Consider the following 18,027-nt stretch of genomic DNA (forward strand, 5'->3'; position numbering starts at 1 on the left):
TGCCATAAGCCAGGAGAGCATCATTCATGGATTTAAAAAATGCTGCATATCAAATGCCCTTGATGGGAACGAGCATGACATTCTGTGGGAGGGGCTCGTGGAGCATCATGATAGTGATGACAGTGAGAGCGAGCATAGCGAGGCAGGGGATCTCTGTGAGGTATAGGCCTAGTTTAATGTGCAGCATAAAGGCCCATTTGCACTGCTGTTCTTATTGCAACCCCGCAGTTTGGTTTGTTTCAAGACTTTAATGTCAGATGTGTTTGATTAAAAGCAGATGGTTATTTTCTATATATTCACAGTACCACAATTACATACATAGGCCTTCATAATTATTGCATTTTTATCACTCATTCATTCATTTCTGAACTCATTGACATGAGTGCACTTTATTTTGTGACAAATTAATCCAAATATTTAATGAATGGTGTTAAAATGTTTTTTTCCAATGAATTATCACTAGAATTTCCCAATAAAATTATTTTCTGTTGAAAACCAGATTTTGTTTCCACATAAATCTCTTTTTTTCCCAAAAATAAGTCTGGAAAATGGGGGGTCGTTTTATATTCAGGATCGTCTTATATTCGGGTATATACGGTATTTACCTAAAATGGTCATGGTAGGTGCGCCTTATATTTTCCTGCTTTTTTGTCCTATCCTATGCCAATCAAACCTATGGCAATGGTGAATGGAAATGAAGGAACTTCTGACAGCTGAAAAGAGTGATTGATGGTTACAGCTTGGAAAAATAAAACCTAAGGAAAATAAGTTGTAAAACTTTGTAAACTGAATACCCAATACTTGTATTTTAATTTGATAAAGGTGACTTTAGCATTTGGGGTTTTTATTTCAATTTTTTTTTCAATTGATCTTTTTACATTAATCATTATCATTATCAATTTGCTCATCATTATTACTTTACTCTTTATAAACTTGTAAAAAAGGAAAAAAATAAACATTTGTAGTCAACAACAAATGTATGGAGCTAGAACAGTCTCAATAAAGATAAATGCACACACTACATTCACATATGCACACACAGGATTCATACATGCACATACATTATTCATAAATACACACACAGGATACACAAATGCGCACAAAATTTACAAATTCACACAGAAAATTTTAAAAGCACAGAAGATTCACAAATGCATACAAAATTCATAAATGCACACAAAATTCATAAATGCAAACAAAATTCATAAATGCACACACAATTCAGAAATGCAAACAAAATTTACAAATGCACACACGATTCAGAAATGCACAGGACAAGATTCAGAAATGTATTTCTGATGCACACACAAATATATCTTGATTTACAAACTGCTTGTGGTCTGTGAGCTGTTTGTGTGTGAATTTTGAGACTCCCCTGACGTGGCTCAACTCACAAATGCATTTTTTTAAACAGGGAATGATCTGCAACCAATCAGATATCTCCCTTGTTTTAGCCAATCACAAGAACGCACCCCACGTGACATACGTCACGATTTGGGAGGTGCCTATGCCTGAGCCTATGGCCTGAACCCGTCCACCTTTTTGGCATACCTACACTATCGGTAACCAGGGGCAACTATAGAATGTATAGGGGGCAACAGTGTGAATACTGCATTTCAAAACACTTGAAGAAATGGATGTGGAACTGTGAACTGGGCTGTTTAATTTGTTTTGTTGAGATGGAGAAAGTGAATCAGCGTCAGTCTGCTTGCAGGAGGAGAATATTCTGTCGGCAACTTTGGCCGCAATGTGCGAAGGTAGGTAATGTTACCAACACTGATAGGCTATCGTTTTCTCTTACCGTATTTATCCCATGTCAATGAATTAAAAACTTATCAAACGTTCATGTTTGTACTTTGTAGTTGTCATAACACTTACCGGTAAGGAGAATTGCATTAATTAATCTAAATTACATTAACCTTACAGTAGCTAACAGTTTACATTAGCTAGCTTGTAGTTTACTGCATGTATGTAACATTAGCTCATTGTCCAGTAGCTTCTAGCTTTCAAACAAATGCGGTGCAAAATATGATCAGCAACTACAACAAGGTAAACACTACCAGCTAATGCAGGTTGCCACATACAGTATGATATGCAGTTAACTGTAAGTGAGAAAGGTTAAATAGTACTGTAAATGCACAAGCTACAAGGCTAAAACCAACATAACCAACATGTTGTTAAGTGTGTTAAATGGTCAACAGTTGCCAGTTAAGACCATGATGAATAAACTACACCACTACACAGTTACATGAAGTACCTTAATGTTACAGTATGCTTAAATATACTTGTGATACAATTCTAATCTTACCAGGACAGGTTGGATAACTACTGGACTAACCTAAAGCTTTCTCCTTCTGTCTGTAGTCTGGAAGCAACCCCATCATCGGCAGCTGAGTCTGATCGTTGCTTCATGTTAAATATACTTGTGTACAGTATATAGTCATGTTTGAATAAATGTTATAATAAAGATACACGTTTCGTTAATGTCATTTAAAAGCTTGTATACCTAACAAGTTATTAAAACAGGTAGCATCTGAGTATAATTATTCAGCTAGAAGTTTCCTGTCTCCAGGTCACAATTTGATGGAAAGATAGACATTGAAAAACTGTTTACAATCTATATATATATATATATATATATATATATATATATACATACATACATACATACATACATATATATATATATATATACGCCCAAAAACTTAAAGACACGGACATATCAGTTAATTTGATGCATTTATTTTTTGAATGGCAATCTCTAATATAGCAAATCTATTCAACATCTTTTCTCCCTTCTGGTGATGCTAGTGCAGCCTCCGTTTGTTCCTTAGTCCCTGTTAAAAGACAGCAGCAAACACAAGACAAATGTTTACCGTTATGAATGCTCTTCACATGGGAAACTACTTATACATTTTAGCTTTCATTTAACGTTGCTAGTGAAGTAAACAAGGTGCAGCTTTACCTCCCATTCTGCAGCTACAACTGATAAACACACATTTCTAAATCACTGCTAACGTTACCCATATACAGTAACGGCTTATAAAAAGAGATGAAAATGCCACCGGACATTAAACTTTACAAACACAAATGGCACAAAAGACAGCGACCCAGCTAACAGCCTTATGTTAAATGATTAGCATGGGTGTGTTCACTTATGCTTAGCTATCACTGTAGTTAGCTAGCAGGATAGGCAACAACGTTAGCTAGGTGCACTTTGTGGCTTTAAGAGCCGACAACATAAACACATTTTAAGAGAACTTACCCAAATTAATATGCAGAGAACACACTCTCATCTAAGGAAGTAAAGTCCTTTCTTCTAATTGCAGCCACCCAATAAATCCAACGTCCCAGCAACCAACATAAACAATGAACATTCAATTTCAATTCAATTTTATTTATAGTATCAAATCATAACAAGAGTTATCTCGAGACACTTTACAGATAGAGTAGGTCTAGACCACACTCTATAATTTACAAAGCTCCAACAATTCCAACAATTACAGTAATTCCCTCAAGAGCAAGCAGTGCGACAGTGGCGAGGAAAAACTCCCTCTTGGGAAGAAACCTCGGACAGACCCAGGCTCTTGGTAGGCGGTGTCTGACGGGCCGGTTGGGGGTGTGATGAACAGTGGCAATAATAGTCACATTAATAATGGAACAGTGACTGGATGTAGCGGGAAGCTGCAGGGTTCAGCCGGAAGAAGCATGACATTGCAGGGCACCGCTGAGCTCGGCAGGGAGTGCAGCAGGACCACGGCGACAGCTGGAACCAGGATCTTGGTGCCAACGTTCTCCAAGGAAATATGCTGGGGGAAAAAACATAAGGACTCCGGGGAGTAAACTCCCCAGAAGCTAGGATTAGTAACAAGCATTTCTGGGACTGGATACACACAAATAGTAATAGTAAAAGTAATAGAAAGGGAGAGGAGAGAGCAGCTCAGTGTGTCAAAGGAAGGAAGTCCCCCGGCAGTCTAGAACTATAACAGCGTAACTATAACAGCGTAACTAAGAGAGACAGGTCATAAGGAGAGGTAGCTTTTTTTTTCTTAGAACTCTCCCCCTGCCGGATCGGGCTTGGCTGGCCTGCCTCCCTCTACTTTGTTATGTATTATTAGTCTAACAATTATGAAGAGAAGCAGGTGGGCCAGTTAGGTGAACACTGCAACTCCTCACTCCCCTAACTATAAGCTTTATCAAATAGAAGAGTTTTAAGTTCATTCTTGAAAGCGATTACAGTTTCTGCCCCCCGAACCCAGATCGGGAGCTGGTTCCATAGGAGAGGAGCCTGATAACTGAAGGCTCTTGCTCCCATTCTACTTTTAGAGACTCTAGGTACCACCAGTAACTCTGCATTCTGGGAGCGCAGTGCTCTAGTGGGACAATAAGGTATTAGGAGCTCTTCTAGATATGATGGTGCTAGACCATTTAGAGCTTTGTAGGTCAATAGAAGGATTTTAAACTCAATCCTGGATTCAACAGGAAGCCAGTGCAGAGAAGCTAATACAGGAGAAATATGATCTCTTCTCTTAGTTCTTGTGAGAAACACGCTGCAGCATTCTGGATCAGCTGGAGAGTCTTAAGGGACTTATTTGAGCAACCTGACAGTAGGGAGTTACAATAGTCCAGCCTGGGACGTAACAAATGCATGGACTAGTTTTTCAGCGTCGTTTTGAGACAGGATATTCCTAATTTTGGCAATGTTACGAAGATGAAAAAAGGCTGTTCTTGAGGTTTGTTGTAGATTGGCATTAAAGGATATATCCTGATCAAAAATAACTCCTAAATTTCTGACAGTAGTGCTGGAGGCCAGGGCAATACCATTCAGAGTAGCTATATCTTTAGATAATGAGGTTCTGAGGTGTTTAGGTCCCAGTACAATAACTTCAGTTTTGTTAGGGTTTAACATCAGAAAATTATAGGTCATCCAGGATTTTATATCTTTAATGCACGTTTGAAATTTAGCTAGCTGACTGGTTTCGTCCGGTTTGATTGACAAGTATAATTGGGTGTCATCCGCATAACAGTGAAAGTTAATTGAGTGTTTCCTAATAATATTGCCTAGAGGAAGCATATATAAGGAGAATAGAATTGGTCCAAGCACTGAGCCTTGAGGAACCCCATGGCTAACTTTAGCGTACTTGGAGGATTTATCATTAACATTAACAAATTGAGATCGATCAGAGAAATAGGACTTAAACCAGCTTAGAGCAATTCCTTTAATGCCAATTAAGTGTTCCAATCTCTGTAACAGGATAGTATGGTCAATAGTGTCAAAAGCAGCACTAAGATCTAGTAAAACAAGAATGGAGACAAGTCCTTTGTCTGCAGCAGTTAAAAGGTCGTTAGTAATTTTCACCAGTGCCGTCTCTGTGCTATGATTCTTTCTAAATCCTGATTGAAAGTCTTCAAATAAACTATTGCTATGTAGAAAATCACATAACTGATTAGCAACCACCTTCTCAAGGATCTTGGAGAGAAAGGGAAGGTTAGATATAGGTCTATAGTTTGCTAAGACCTCAGGATCGAGGGTGGGTTTTTTCAGAAGAGGTTTTATCACAGCTACTTTAAATGACTGCGGTACATAACCTTTTAATAAGGACATATTGATCATATCTAGTAATGAAGTGTATACCACGGGTAACGCTTCTTTAAGTAGCCTCGTTGGGATGGGGTCTAAGAGACAAGTAGATGGCTTTGCTGAGGATATCTTTAATATTAATTGTTGAAGGTCTATAGGATAAAAGCAGTCTAAGTATATGTCGAGACTAGTCGTTATTTCTAGCGACTCATGTTTAAAGGTGAACCGTTAGAGGTTGAAGGCAAAAGGTGATGAATTTTATCTCTAATTGTTGTAATTTTATCATTAAAGAAGCTCATGAAGTCATCACTACTCAGAGCTAAAGGAATAGATGGCTCAGTGGAGCTGTGACTATCTGTCAGCCTGGCTACAGTGCTGAAAAGAAACCTTGGGTTGTTCTTGTTTTCTTCTATTAGTGATGAGTTATAGTCTGATCTGGCCTTTCTTAGGGCCTTCCTATAGGTTTTCAGACTTTCTTGCCAATCGAAACGGGATTCTTCCACTTTGGTGGAACGCCACTTACATTCGAGGTTTCATGAGATTTGTTTTAATTTGCGGGTTTGGGAGTTATACCAAGGTGCTAATTTCCTTTGCTTCATCATCTTCTTTTTCAGGGGAGCAACAGAGTCTAAGGTCGTCCGTAGGGCAAGTCGTAGCAACCGTCTACAAATGTATCAATTTGAGAGGGACTGAGGTTAACATAGAGGTCCTCTGTTATGTTAAGGCATGACATAGAGTCGAATGCTGTTGGAATATCTTCTTTAAATTTAGCTATAGCACTGTCAGATAGGCATCTGGTGTAGAAGCTTTTATCTAATTTAATATAGTCAGGTAGTAAGAATTGAAAGTGATTAAAGAATGATCTGACAATACCGAATTCTCATGGAAATATTATTAAATCCTCAATTTCAATACCATATGCCAGCACAAGGTCGAGGGTGTGGTTGAAACAGTGCGTCGCCTTGTGCACACTCTGACTGAAACCGATTGAATCCAGTAATGAGTTGAAAGCAGTACTAAGGCTATCATTGTCAACGTCTACATGGATATTAAAATCCCCTACAATAAGTACTTGGTCTGATTTAAGGACTAAACATGATAAAAACTCTGAGAATTCAGATAAAAATTCAGAATACGGACCTGGAGCCCTGTAAATAACCACAAATATAATTGGCTGTAATGTTTTCCATTTTGGATGTTGAAGATTAAGAACAAGACTTTCAAAGGAGTTATAATTTAATTTAGGTTTAGGAGTAATTAACAGGCTTGCATCGAAGATGGCTGCAACTCCCCCTCCTCGGCCTGAGCCTCTAGGATTTTGAGTATTAATATGACTGGGAGGAGTGGCTTCATTTAGACTGACATAGTCTTCATGGCCCAGCCAGGTTTCAGTAAGACAAAATAAATCAATGTTGTTATCTGATATCAACTCGTTAACCAATAATGCTTTAGAAGACAGAGATCTAATATTTAATAGTCCACATCTAATTTTCTTATTTTGTTCTATCGTTGCAGTCGTTTTAATTCCAATTAGGTTGTTAAGTATAGCGCATCTGTTGTTTACCTTTGATTTAACCGATCTGAGTCGGGGAACAGACACCGTGCTTATTAGACTATGAGTGGGTGACTGCTCCAACGGAAGCACAGGGGGGTGTATTGCACTGCACCCCTGATTACTAATATCAAACTTGGGTTGTCATGGTTTATGTCTGATAAACTCGGTCAGATTTTTTGATATGAGAGCGGCTCCGTCCCAGGTGGGATGAATGCCGTCTCTCTCCATCAGACCAGGCTTTCCCCAGAACGCCCCCCAGTTATTCACATAGCCCACATCGTTAGCTGGGCACCACCCCGACAACCAGCGGTGGAAGGATGACGTACGGCTGTACATTTCATCATTGGTCAGGTTTGGCAGGGGTCCAGAGAAAACTACTGAGTCCGACCTAGTTTTTGCGTATGCACAAAGTGACTCAACATTCAATTTAGTGATCTCCGATTTACGACCATTACCCCCTACGTGAAGTATGATCTTACTGTATTTACGCTTCTTTTTGGCCAGCAGCTCTAGATGGGTTTCTATATCGCCCGCTCTGGCCCCGGGGACACATATGACCGTAGGTACTTTAGCCGCTGGGGCCGCCGGCTTCACATATCGCAGTATAGAGCTCCCAATAACCAGAATTGGCTTCTCAGCGGGTGTATCACTGAGTAGGGAGAACCTGTTAGAGAGGCGAAGACGCTCTCGGACAGTCACCCACTCGCCCGGCTGCTCGGGGTTTGACGGGGGACAGCTACCAGAAGCTAAAGCAGCTAGAGAAGCTACAGTATGGTGGTCCGCATTAACCACATGGTGCTGGCTAGCTACGGAAGCATACGATTCTGATTCCACGGTGCGGAGCCGTGACTCAAATTCACTAAGCCTTGCCTCCAGAGCAGCGAATATACTACATTTATTACATGTATCGTTATCACTAAAGGAGGCAGAGGAATAGCTAAACATTTGACACACAGAGCAAGAAAGAGCAGGAGAGGGAGAGGAATAAGCCATTGCTAGTGGCTAAGCTAAAGTAGCTAACAGCGTTTTAACAATTGTAAATTCAGCGAGTCAGTCACTGTAAGTGAAGCTAAGTATAATTGCTTGAGTAAAACAGTTGTAATTCAAATGCAATCCAGGCAAATAGCCGCTAATTTAGCCAGTAAAGCAGAGTTCAATACGTTTTTGCCGGAGCAGCAAACTAGCGTTTGTAACACGGGAACACCGGAAGTGACACAATACGCTCACCTTACACATGAGCAGTTCAAAATGGAGGAAGGGGCGGGGCGCTGTGCCCTGACAACACCTACTCATTCTCAATTGGCTTATAAGTAAACAATCCCCCACGTGGGGTGCGTTCTTGTGATTGGCTAAAACAAGGGAGATATCTGATTGGTTGCAGATCATTCCCTGTTTAAAAAAATGCATTTGTGAGTTGAGCCACGTCAGGGGAGTCTCAAAATTCACACACAAATGCTTCACAGCTCACAGACCGCAAGCAGTTTGTAAATCAAGATATATTTGTGTGTGCATCAGAAATAAATTTCTGAATCTTGTCCTGTGCATTTCTGAATCTTGTGTGCATTTGTAAATTTTGTTTGCATTTCTGAATTGTGTGTGCATTTCTGAATCTTGTGTGCATTTGTAAATTTTGTTTGCATTTCTGAATTGTGTGTGCATTTCTGAATCTTGTGTGCATTTGTAAATTTTGTTTGCATTTCTGAATTGTGTGTGCATTTATGAATTTTGTATGCATTTCTGAATCTTCTGTGCTTTTCAAATTTTCTGTGTGAAATTTTGTGCGCATTTGTGTATCCTGTGTGTGTATTTACGAATCATGTGTGTGCATGTATGAATCCTGTGTGTGCATATGTGAATGTAGTGTGTGCATTTATCTTTATTGAGACTGTTCTAGCTCCATACAAATGGTACAGAAATTGCCAACATATAGGACATATCGTCCAGATTTTTTACTTTTCAACTTCCTTATAGCTTGATTAACTCGTCTGTCTAAAAATCTAAGTCAGAAGTTTAAAATGTTTAACAGTATTTCCCGCTGTTGGCTTGTTAAGACCATATTTAAAGATATAGTACATAGTTTTTGTCTCCCCCATGAGGAATTCTAAGAAATGACAACAACACTGTCGGCGCGTCCACATGATACAAGCTGTTGTTGTTAGTTGCTAGTAGCCAAGGAGGACACGGAGGATTAAAAAAACATGATGGACTCTTCAGAAGAGGTCATTATCTTCACTCGAGTTTCTGCGTCACGGGACTCCATAATCTTCTGAACATAGTCATCCTGAGAGATCCAGAGAGAGTTGTGTGGAGCTGATAGTCTAATTAGCTTTGTAGCAACTCATTTGGCAATGGCTTGAATGCAATGGATGTTCATTAATATCAAAGAGCTTTAAAACAAAATAATTTGTAGAAAAAAACTTTATACTTAATATTTGTAAACTTACAAATTTAAATTTGACAAAAGTGACTTCAAGCATTTCATTTTTTATTATATTTATTTCAAAGAAAAATACTCACATGATCATTCTACATGAATCATCATTTACTCTATATAAACTTGGAATAAAATTAAAAAAAATAAACATTTGCAGTCAACAAAACTCACAAAACTTTCTTGTAGATTGAATAACTCATATACTATAATATAATAATAGCATTAATCATTGACAACAACATGCAAACATTTAAACTGATGCAGATTTCTGTATTCTCCAAGAACACAATTACATTTTTAAAGATTTCATCTAGCAAGACTTTTGAGAAATAAAATATTGTAAATAGTGGAGTAATAAGTAGTAATAACAAAAGTAAGTAGTAATACTAATAATAGTAACTAAAACATAATCTCATCACATGCTATTTGTACAACATAGGCTTATAACATTATTTTTAGTTTTTATAGTTAGTTTATGAAACATATTTTAAAGGAATGAAACAAGAACAAATTGTAAATATTTGAAAGTAAAAAACAAAGCAAGTCAGCATCAAAAGTCAAATGTGTCAATATTTCTTATTCTCTGATTCCAATTTTATCAAATACACATCAAAAGATAAAAATGTTATACTTATTACTAGAAGTAAAGAAATAAATATTTAAGCATAGTGATGACATGTTAGAAAACATCTGCATGGCCTTTGTAATTTAACATCATCATCATCATCAACATCCGCGTCTTTAGCACTAGTCATTACAGCTGTAATCATCAAAACATGTTTAAACTAATTCCAGCATTTTGTTACTTGGTAAACACATCATCATCATCATCATCATCTGGCATCAGCATATATTTCAACAAATGATGATTTTTGTTACCTCCAAGCACATATCAGTTAGTTTTCAGATTAAATTAAGATTAGAAATTAATGATGAGGAATAAAACTATACAAATGTAAATAGTGGAGTAAGTAATAATATGTAGTAATAATAAAAGTAAGTCAACTCAAAGTCATAATGAATGAACCATGCTGACATATCTATAACAAAACTTCTATAAATCCTCATTATCACTGACATCATCATTATTGTGCACACCAGTTGTATTAACATTTAAAAAATTAATAGAAAAAGAAATAAACAGTAGTAGCCAAAAACAAAAAGCATTGACATGATGTCCTTCTCCAGGTGATCTCTGAAGTACATTTTCAGCATCATAACTGTAAACACCAGACATTGTAAACATAGACATACATAGAGGTAAGTTGATCGTTTTCAAACAGTATTAATCTGTCTTGACTGATTGTTCTGCTGAATGCTCTAACATCTTCAGTTCCTGTTTCCTTTTGGTCTTCTCTGTACATTTGTATATGAAAAAATCTTCCATGTTTCAATGTTTAGTTTTAAAGATATTCAGGATGGTATGTTGTTCACTTTATATTGAAGGCATCTTTTAATCCCTTCAGTGCTTGTTCCTTTGTGATTCTCCTCCAGGCCTCTGGAACATCAGCTGGTTTGGCTTTGTATTCTTGAGCAAATCTTTCATTGTATTGAACCAGGACATACTTCCAGTAGTAAGATGCCTTAATGGTGGAGTCAGGAGGAATGAGCCAGTCTGGATAGTAGTCCATGTAGTCCTTAAAAGGATGGTACTCCCAGTTAGTTTCTGTGTTTCTGAATTTACGGTCACTGTGCACATCTGTTGTACACAGTGTTTCAACCAGCTTCTCAGTTTTCACAAAAGTGTACCTACCGAGACCTTTTGGTCGATGAACAGCTGCATGATGTTTCTCGTGTTCTTTGCCTCCAGCCTCACAAGGAACTTTACAAAATGGACATTGTTGTCCACAGCCAAACATCCGCTTGAAAAGCTCATCTTGTGGTTTGATTGGAAGTTTGTTCAGAGTCTCAGTGATGTCTTCAGAGTTTGAGAATTCCTCCTGCAGCTGTTCCTTTAATTCACCCAATGATTTAATGAGGCTGTCTGTAAATGGATGACATGTGCTTTGGATTTGAAACAAGGAGGTTTTTTCAGCCTCCACTGAAATTGAGATGTCTTTGATCAAATATTTGCGCATGTTGTTGATGAGCTTTGTGATGCTTTCCTGGTTATCTGGAAGTAGAACACCATCCTCTCCTTTTGAGGCTCGTTCCCTTCCTTCTGTTATTTTGTTTACTATGACCTGAAGATTGTTATTCTTCAGTTTGCACAAAGTTTTGTCTATTGACACGTTGCGCAGAATGTGCTGAAATATCCAATCTTTAACATAAATCTCATACTGACAAATGTACTTGACAAAACCCCCAAAGTCTTCCTTTTGCAACAACTCTTTCTGAATGTTGTACTGGAAAAAGGAACGTGAACTGTACTCTGCTGAATGGCAACTTGTCAAAATCTCATCTACAATGTCTATTCCCAGAGATCTACTGATGTACTCTTCAACAGCAGGTTTGATACAAAGTCTGACAAAATCATTTGCTTTTCGTTGGCAATCATCTCTCTGTTTGTATAAATCAAGAAAATCTGACAAGTACTGAGGCTTGTAGTTCTCCAGCTGAAGTTTTGGATCCCTATCTGACAATAATTTTCTGTGCATGTGAAGGAACTCTCTTGAGGCAATGCCACACATGTAAAGTTTCAGGTCAAACTCAAACTTGGGCTTGCACTGCTTGCTCCATTGAGTAAGAGATTCATCCACTTTTTCCAGAAGCTCTCTTGTAAAAGAATCATTGTAGTCTCTTTCTGTTTTTGCAATATCATGGACAAACCGTGTGCCAGACTCAATAACACTGTCTGCAAAGCTCTGCAACTCTCTTTTTGTGTCTTTATTTTTCATCAAGGGCAGGTGTGTTTTCAAGTGTTCGTTTTTTACCTTAAATGGATCCTTCACAATGTCTTTTAGGTCTCCAATGTTATCTAATTCCTCATTGACATTATGATTTAATAATTGTTTTCTTAACTGTTTTAAGATGCTTGCTTCTATGTTTTGTTCTTTCAGACCGGACACATTTACAGTGACTTCAGCCCACATCTTTTCAAACTCATCTTTTAATTCTTCGTCAGTCAGTGTTTGGTGTTTGCAGTCACTCAAAAGTTTCATAACTTGTTCTTCAATCATTCCTCTGTTGTTTCTTTGAATGTCCTGAGCCTCTTTTAAACTTTTTCTTAGCTCAAGTGCACAATCCAATTTATTGTCTACTGATCGTCGGATTTCATTTGCAAGACTACTGATACTGTTGAAAAATTCAGTTTTGAATTTCTCTATCAGATTCACATGTCTATCTTTCCTTTTGTAGTATTCCTGCAGTTTCTGCTTCATTATTCTGTCTTGGTCTGCTATTTCTTCTTCCATCTGTAATTTTTTTGATTGAACTAATTCATTCAAATGACTGAGATCAGATTTGTTGTCACCATATAAGATATCCCACTCTGCTGATGTCTGCCAGGAGAGAATCTCTTTTCTAAACTCCCATTCCCAGTGATTGAACTCTTTGCAGACATTGTCGTATGCATGAGCCGCAAGAGTGTTTCTGAAACTGAAGATGAAGTTCTCATATTTGACTGCTTTCCAGAGACTTCTCATCCATTCTAGAAACTCTGGGATTTGTGGGACTTCATCGCTTTTGTCTCCTTTCCCTGTCTCCAAAAGATTTTTCTTTAAATCTGCTACAGCTTCACTGTAACCTGTGTTTACTGGGGCCATCGGTGGGGTCCCATGCCAGAGTCCTGGGATGTTCCAGTTTTTTTTTTCCATGTCATAGTCCAGAACATCTGTGAAAGCTTTTATAGCGGGCTGCTTTTCCATTTCGGCTGCAATTTGAGTCATTTCATTGAGCTGGTCCAAGAAATGTTTTCTGTCAGCCTTGGTCTTTGCGTGAGCGGAGACTCCACCAACATTCTGGTGCACAAAATGACAAACTGGCTTTTTACCAATTTCCTTCATTCTCAAGAAAGCATGTGTTGCAATTTGCAGGACATCTTTCATTTCTGTTGAGTTCTCCATTGAGACATTGATAATGGTGACATCACTTAAGCCAATGACAAAGGTTGCCAGCTGGTTGTCATGTTCATAGCTGTCCTCTAGTTGTGCCAAATGAGGAGATTTAAGACCTTCTGTGTCAATGAGAACTATAAAGTCACAGTTCAGCTGACATTGCATATCCTCACTTACTCTGAGGAAGAGCATATAAGCTCCTCTTGTGCATCTGCCACTGCTGACAGGAAACTGCACACCAAACATGGTGTTGAGGAGTGTTGACTTCCCACTACTTTGAACACCCAACACCGTCAGTACCAACAGTCTGCTCTTCTCTCCAACCTTCCTGTGAAGCTCCATTAGCACATCTGTCACCCATCTCTCTGGGATGTTAGAAGCATCTCCATCTAAGAGCTCTAAAGGATATCCATCCAACAGCATTTCAGCTGCCACACCAGGGAGACGAAATATTTTATCAGCAGTGTCTCGTGACTGCAATGAAAACTCATAGATCAGCCCCATCTCTCTCATGTAATGCTCTAGTCCTAAAGAGCTATCTAGCAAAGCCTGATCCAACTGTGCAATCTCTTTCATGTTTTTCTCCTCTTTGTTGCTCTGCTCTGTCAACTTGTGACGCAGTAAAGGTAGTTGAATGGCAGCCTGCAAATGTGCATTCAGCTTAAGATTCATCCACTTCAGGAAAAACTCTCTTTTCGCTTTGTCACTTGTTGATAAGGTTTTGATAAAACATTGTATAGCTTTGGATAGTTTGTGTTTGCTAAGCTCCTCCTTAATTTGATCTTTTTCTGCCAGTAGCTGAGATTTATATTCTTCCTGTCCTAGATCTCCAGCTTTTTTTAACCTACATTCCTCCTTCTCTAACTGTGATAACCTTTTCCAGTTATCTCCTTGCAAAGGAAGTTGTTCTTTCTTGTAGTCTGGTATAGGTCCCACTCCGATTTCTTTCACAATCTCCTCAGCTGCCTTCCTTTGGTCGTCACTTGTCCGTTCATCCACAGACAGACCAAGTTCAACAGCTTTGTCAAGCATATTTGCAATGCTTTTTGGGGTTTTTACATCTTTGAGGGATTTCTTGATGGCTGCACAAAGTTTCTCTGAAAACTCTGCAACATTTACCCTTGGGACTTTGATTTTCACACTGGTCTTTGGTAAGTCTAATTTTTTCAGTGTGTTATTGACAGACATCATGTCCTTTTTGGCATTTCCCTCCATGCAGTTAACAACAATGAACAGTTTCACATCTTGAAGAGAAGTCAGAATCTTGTGCTCCTCTTCTTCAACTTTGTCCAGGAATACAAAGGTAGCAGTTGACACTTGAAAAAGAAAAGTGAACTGTGCGAGTGACTCACAAATGTCTCCACGCAAATTGGCGAAGGCAACTGGTTTTGGAAATATGTCAAGGCTTTCAGTACCACTGGGAAGGTACCAGCCCACCTCTACTAAACCATTTGAAATCTTTCTTTTAAGGGCTCCTCCTTTCATATCTCTGTTTATGAACATATTTTGATTCTGTTGGCCACAGCTGAGAACATGATTCAAACACTGTGACTTGGATAAACTGCAGTTTTTCAGCCTCACAAAGGAGTAGAATGGAATATCTGCTTGGATAATGTTGTCTTCAACAAACCCTCTTGATTCAGACAAATCATGTGGACGCCACTCTTTGACGATGTCTCTCAGAGCCCAAAGCATCATGGTACTCTGACTGTTATTGGCATGGGGCAACAGCAGTGGGACAGAAAACTGGCACATTGACATCTTGAGGGCCAGTTCCTGTTGCAAGAAGCTGTCAGCACAAAGGAAGAGTGCTACTATGAGGTCGAGAGGGTTGACCTTACTATCCTCTGCAGGGTCATCTAAAGTGTCAAGGTCATCATCATCATCTTCCTCCTCCTCCTCCTCCTCCTCCTCCTCCTCCTCCTCCTCCTCCTCATCATCATCATCATCATCATCATCATCATCATCATCTTCCTCATCCTCATCCTCATCCTCATCCTCCTCATCATCATCATTGTCTGATAACTGTGTACAGCTCCTGCATTCAGAATTGAGTTTAAATAGTTTTCTGAGAAATCCCCATGGTATGTCCTCCACAGATGAGACAGCTTCTTCATGTATGCTGTTTTTGTTGATCTCCAAGAGAGACCGAACAGTGAGTTTGTTAGGATAATATTTCTCCAGTCCAACTTTGGAGAGGAAGTTGGATAGGACTGTCAAAGAGAAAGAGAAGTTTGCTTTGAGAAAAAGCAGGTAGCTCCTTTTGGATGATGTGTGTGTGTGTGTGTGTGTGTGTGTGTGTGTGTGTGTGTTTAGAATTTAACAACAGTTTGTGTGTGTGTGTGTGTGTGTGTGTGTGTGCGTGTGTGTGTGTGCTTTTAGAATTTAACAACAGGTTGTGTGTGCGTGCGTGTGTGTTACATGCAAGTTAGTAGACACAATTTCCCAAACATTCAGTTTGTTATTATACAATTTGATTCATCAAAAGCATTACAAATTCACACAAACACCTCCTCTACTGTAGGGGTCACTGTTGACCACAATTGACCTGTCCATCTCTGTGGACTTCCAGGTTGGTTGCACAATTCAGCTGAAAGATAATTTCTCAATTTTCAGAATGCTCTGTGGTGCTAAGTCACTGCTAATTCAAAGTTATTTCCTCTGCTGCTTTTGTTTTTTTATTGGTGAATAATGTTGATGTTTAATTGTAAAGCAACTACAGCATATTATTTAATTTGCCACCAAGGCTAGAGCCGTCTGCTATTGTTCTGTACAACTTTGTGTACACACACTTTTTGTCAGTGGATCAGATTTAAATACTGCAAGGAAGAATATTGAATGAAGAAGCTTCCTTAATGCACTTATAAGATGAAGAGCTGCAGACTACAGGCTGTTATTACAGTTTGTGAGAACCAGCACACCAGCAACACGTCATTAAGGTAAACAACCCTGTCGGGTTGGTGCGTGCATCACAAAATCTGATTGCTCATGGCATGGCACAAGGTGAGTTTGCCAGCCATATTATTAACCTGTTACCTGGAATGCATTGCTTATATTATGTCATTACAGGTGCTTCTTCTTGGCTAGTTTTAAGAGGAGACAAGGGTTTGTTTTTTATGTGAAAGTGCCCTGTGAAGTTGTTTTATAGACAACAATCATGTTTCCATTCAGTGTTACTCAATGTAACACACAATGTGTATTTTTAAAGGTGCGACACGTGTAAAAAGCATTTAAGCCCATTTTATAAACTTTTTATAGCTCTGGATGGTTTTCCAGCCATGCTTACTAGTTTGCACTTTTCATTGCCTTTCTTGGTGCATTACCACCACCAACTGTCGACCACTGATATAGTTTTACATATTTGGCTGGACTGTGTATCGTGAAAAACTCAGTACAAAACAGGGCCCCAAACATGACAACATTGCTCCACTGCGCTACTAGTGGTAAAAAAAAAAAAAAAAAAAAAAAAACACAGCGCACCTTAAATGCTGTGCCTTAGTTTCCCTTTAAGTCTAGTTTCAGTTTTTTTCCCACCTCTTTTTTTTAAGATTATTTTTTGGGCATTTAAGGCCTTTATTTCTGACGGGACAGCTTAGACTTTAAAGGGGAGAGAGGGGGAATGACATGTACCAAAGTGCTGCAGGTCGTAGTTGAACCCGCAGCTGCTGCGTTCAAGGACTAATCCTTTTTACATGGGCTCTACCTGTTAAACTACCCAGGCGCCAACTGCTCACCTCTTTAATGATCTATTTCCATCAGAGTCGCTCTGCTGAATGGCTTTTGCTTCATGTTCAAAAAGCTCAGTCTGAACTTGGAAAAACTACTTTTAACTTTAGTGCCCCTGACTCCTGGAGCAAATTACAGCACTTCCTTAAAATCAACTCACGTATGCCCTTTGGACAAGTCAGGAAATCTGGTTTAAAACCTGCAAACTTGCAAATGAGGGCCGTCCCTCAATAATCTTTCCAGTATACATAAAGGTTTATTAATGAAAAGAAAAAAATAAATGCAATTTATTTTTTACTTTTGACTAACAGATTGTTTTAGACTTAACAAAGAACTAAATCATGGCCTTCGAAAATTGCCTTGTATGTGCATGTAGATGTTCAAATAAAGGTTGAATGAGTGAATAAAAATATGTACTGTATAATATATACATAAGTGGGACTGTACCTGCACGTTCTTGTCCTTCAGTGTTCATGGTAGACATGGTCAGACTTTTCCTTCAACTTTCTTGTGCTTTGAACCCTAAAGACAACAATAAATATCTCTTCATTTGTACAGAACTATTATTATTTTAACAGAATATCTTTTCTAGTCATTGATTAGATACAGTTACATGCATTTTCAGTGTAAAGCACTTGACCAACTCTAGGTAGGTGATTGCAATATATTTGGATCAATTTCACAAAGTAAAATGTTTCCAGTATTCAAAATTGTTATGTAATATGTGTAAATGTAC

General features: G+C 38.5%; 1 protein-coding gene across 1 annotated transcript; it reads right to left on the reverse strand.

Moving 5' to 3' along the window:
- Positions 1 to 11,000: 11,000 nt before the first annotated feature.
- Positions 11,001 to 15,455, reverse strand: LOC114556716 (up-regulator of cell proliferation-like; the record flags this gene model as incomplete). Its single annotated transcript, XM_028579782.1, has 2 exons — positions 11,001 to 11,554; positions 12,983 to 15,455. Coding segments are annotated over 2 exons (3,027 nt in total), but the record flags the coding sequence as incomplete, so codon positions are not given.
- Positions 15,456 to 18,027: the final 2,572 nt, after the last annotated feature.

This window comes from Perca flavescens, chromosome 1, assembly GCF_004354835.1.
Source record: "Perca flavescens isolate YP-PL-M2 chromosome 1, PFLA_1.0, whole genome shotgun sequence".
NCBI lineage: Eukaryota > Metazoa > Chordata > Actinopteri > Perciformes > Percidae > Perca > Perca flavescens.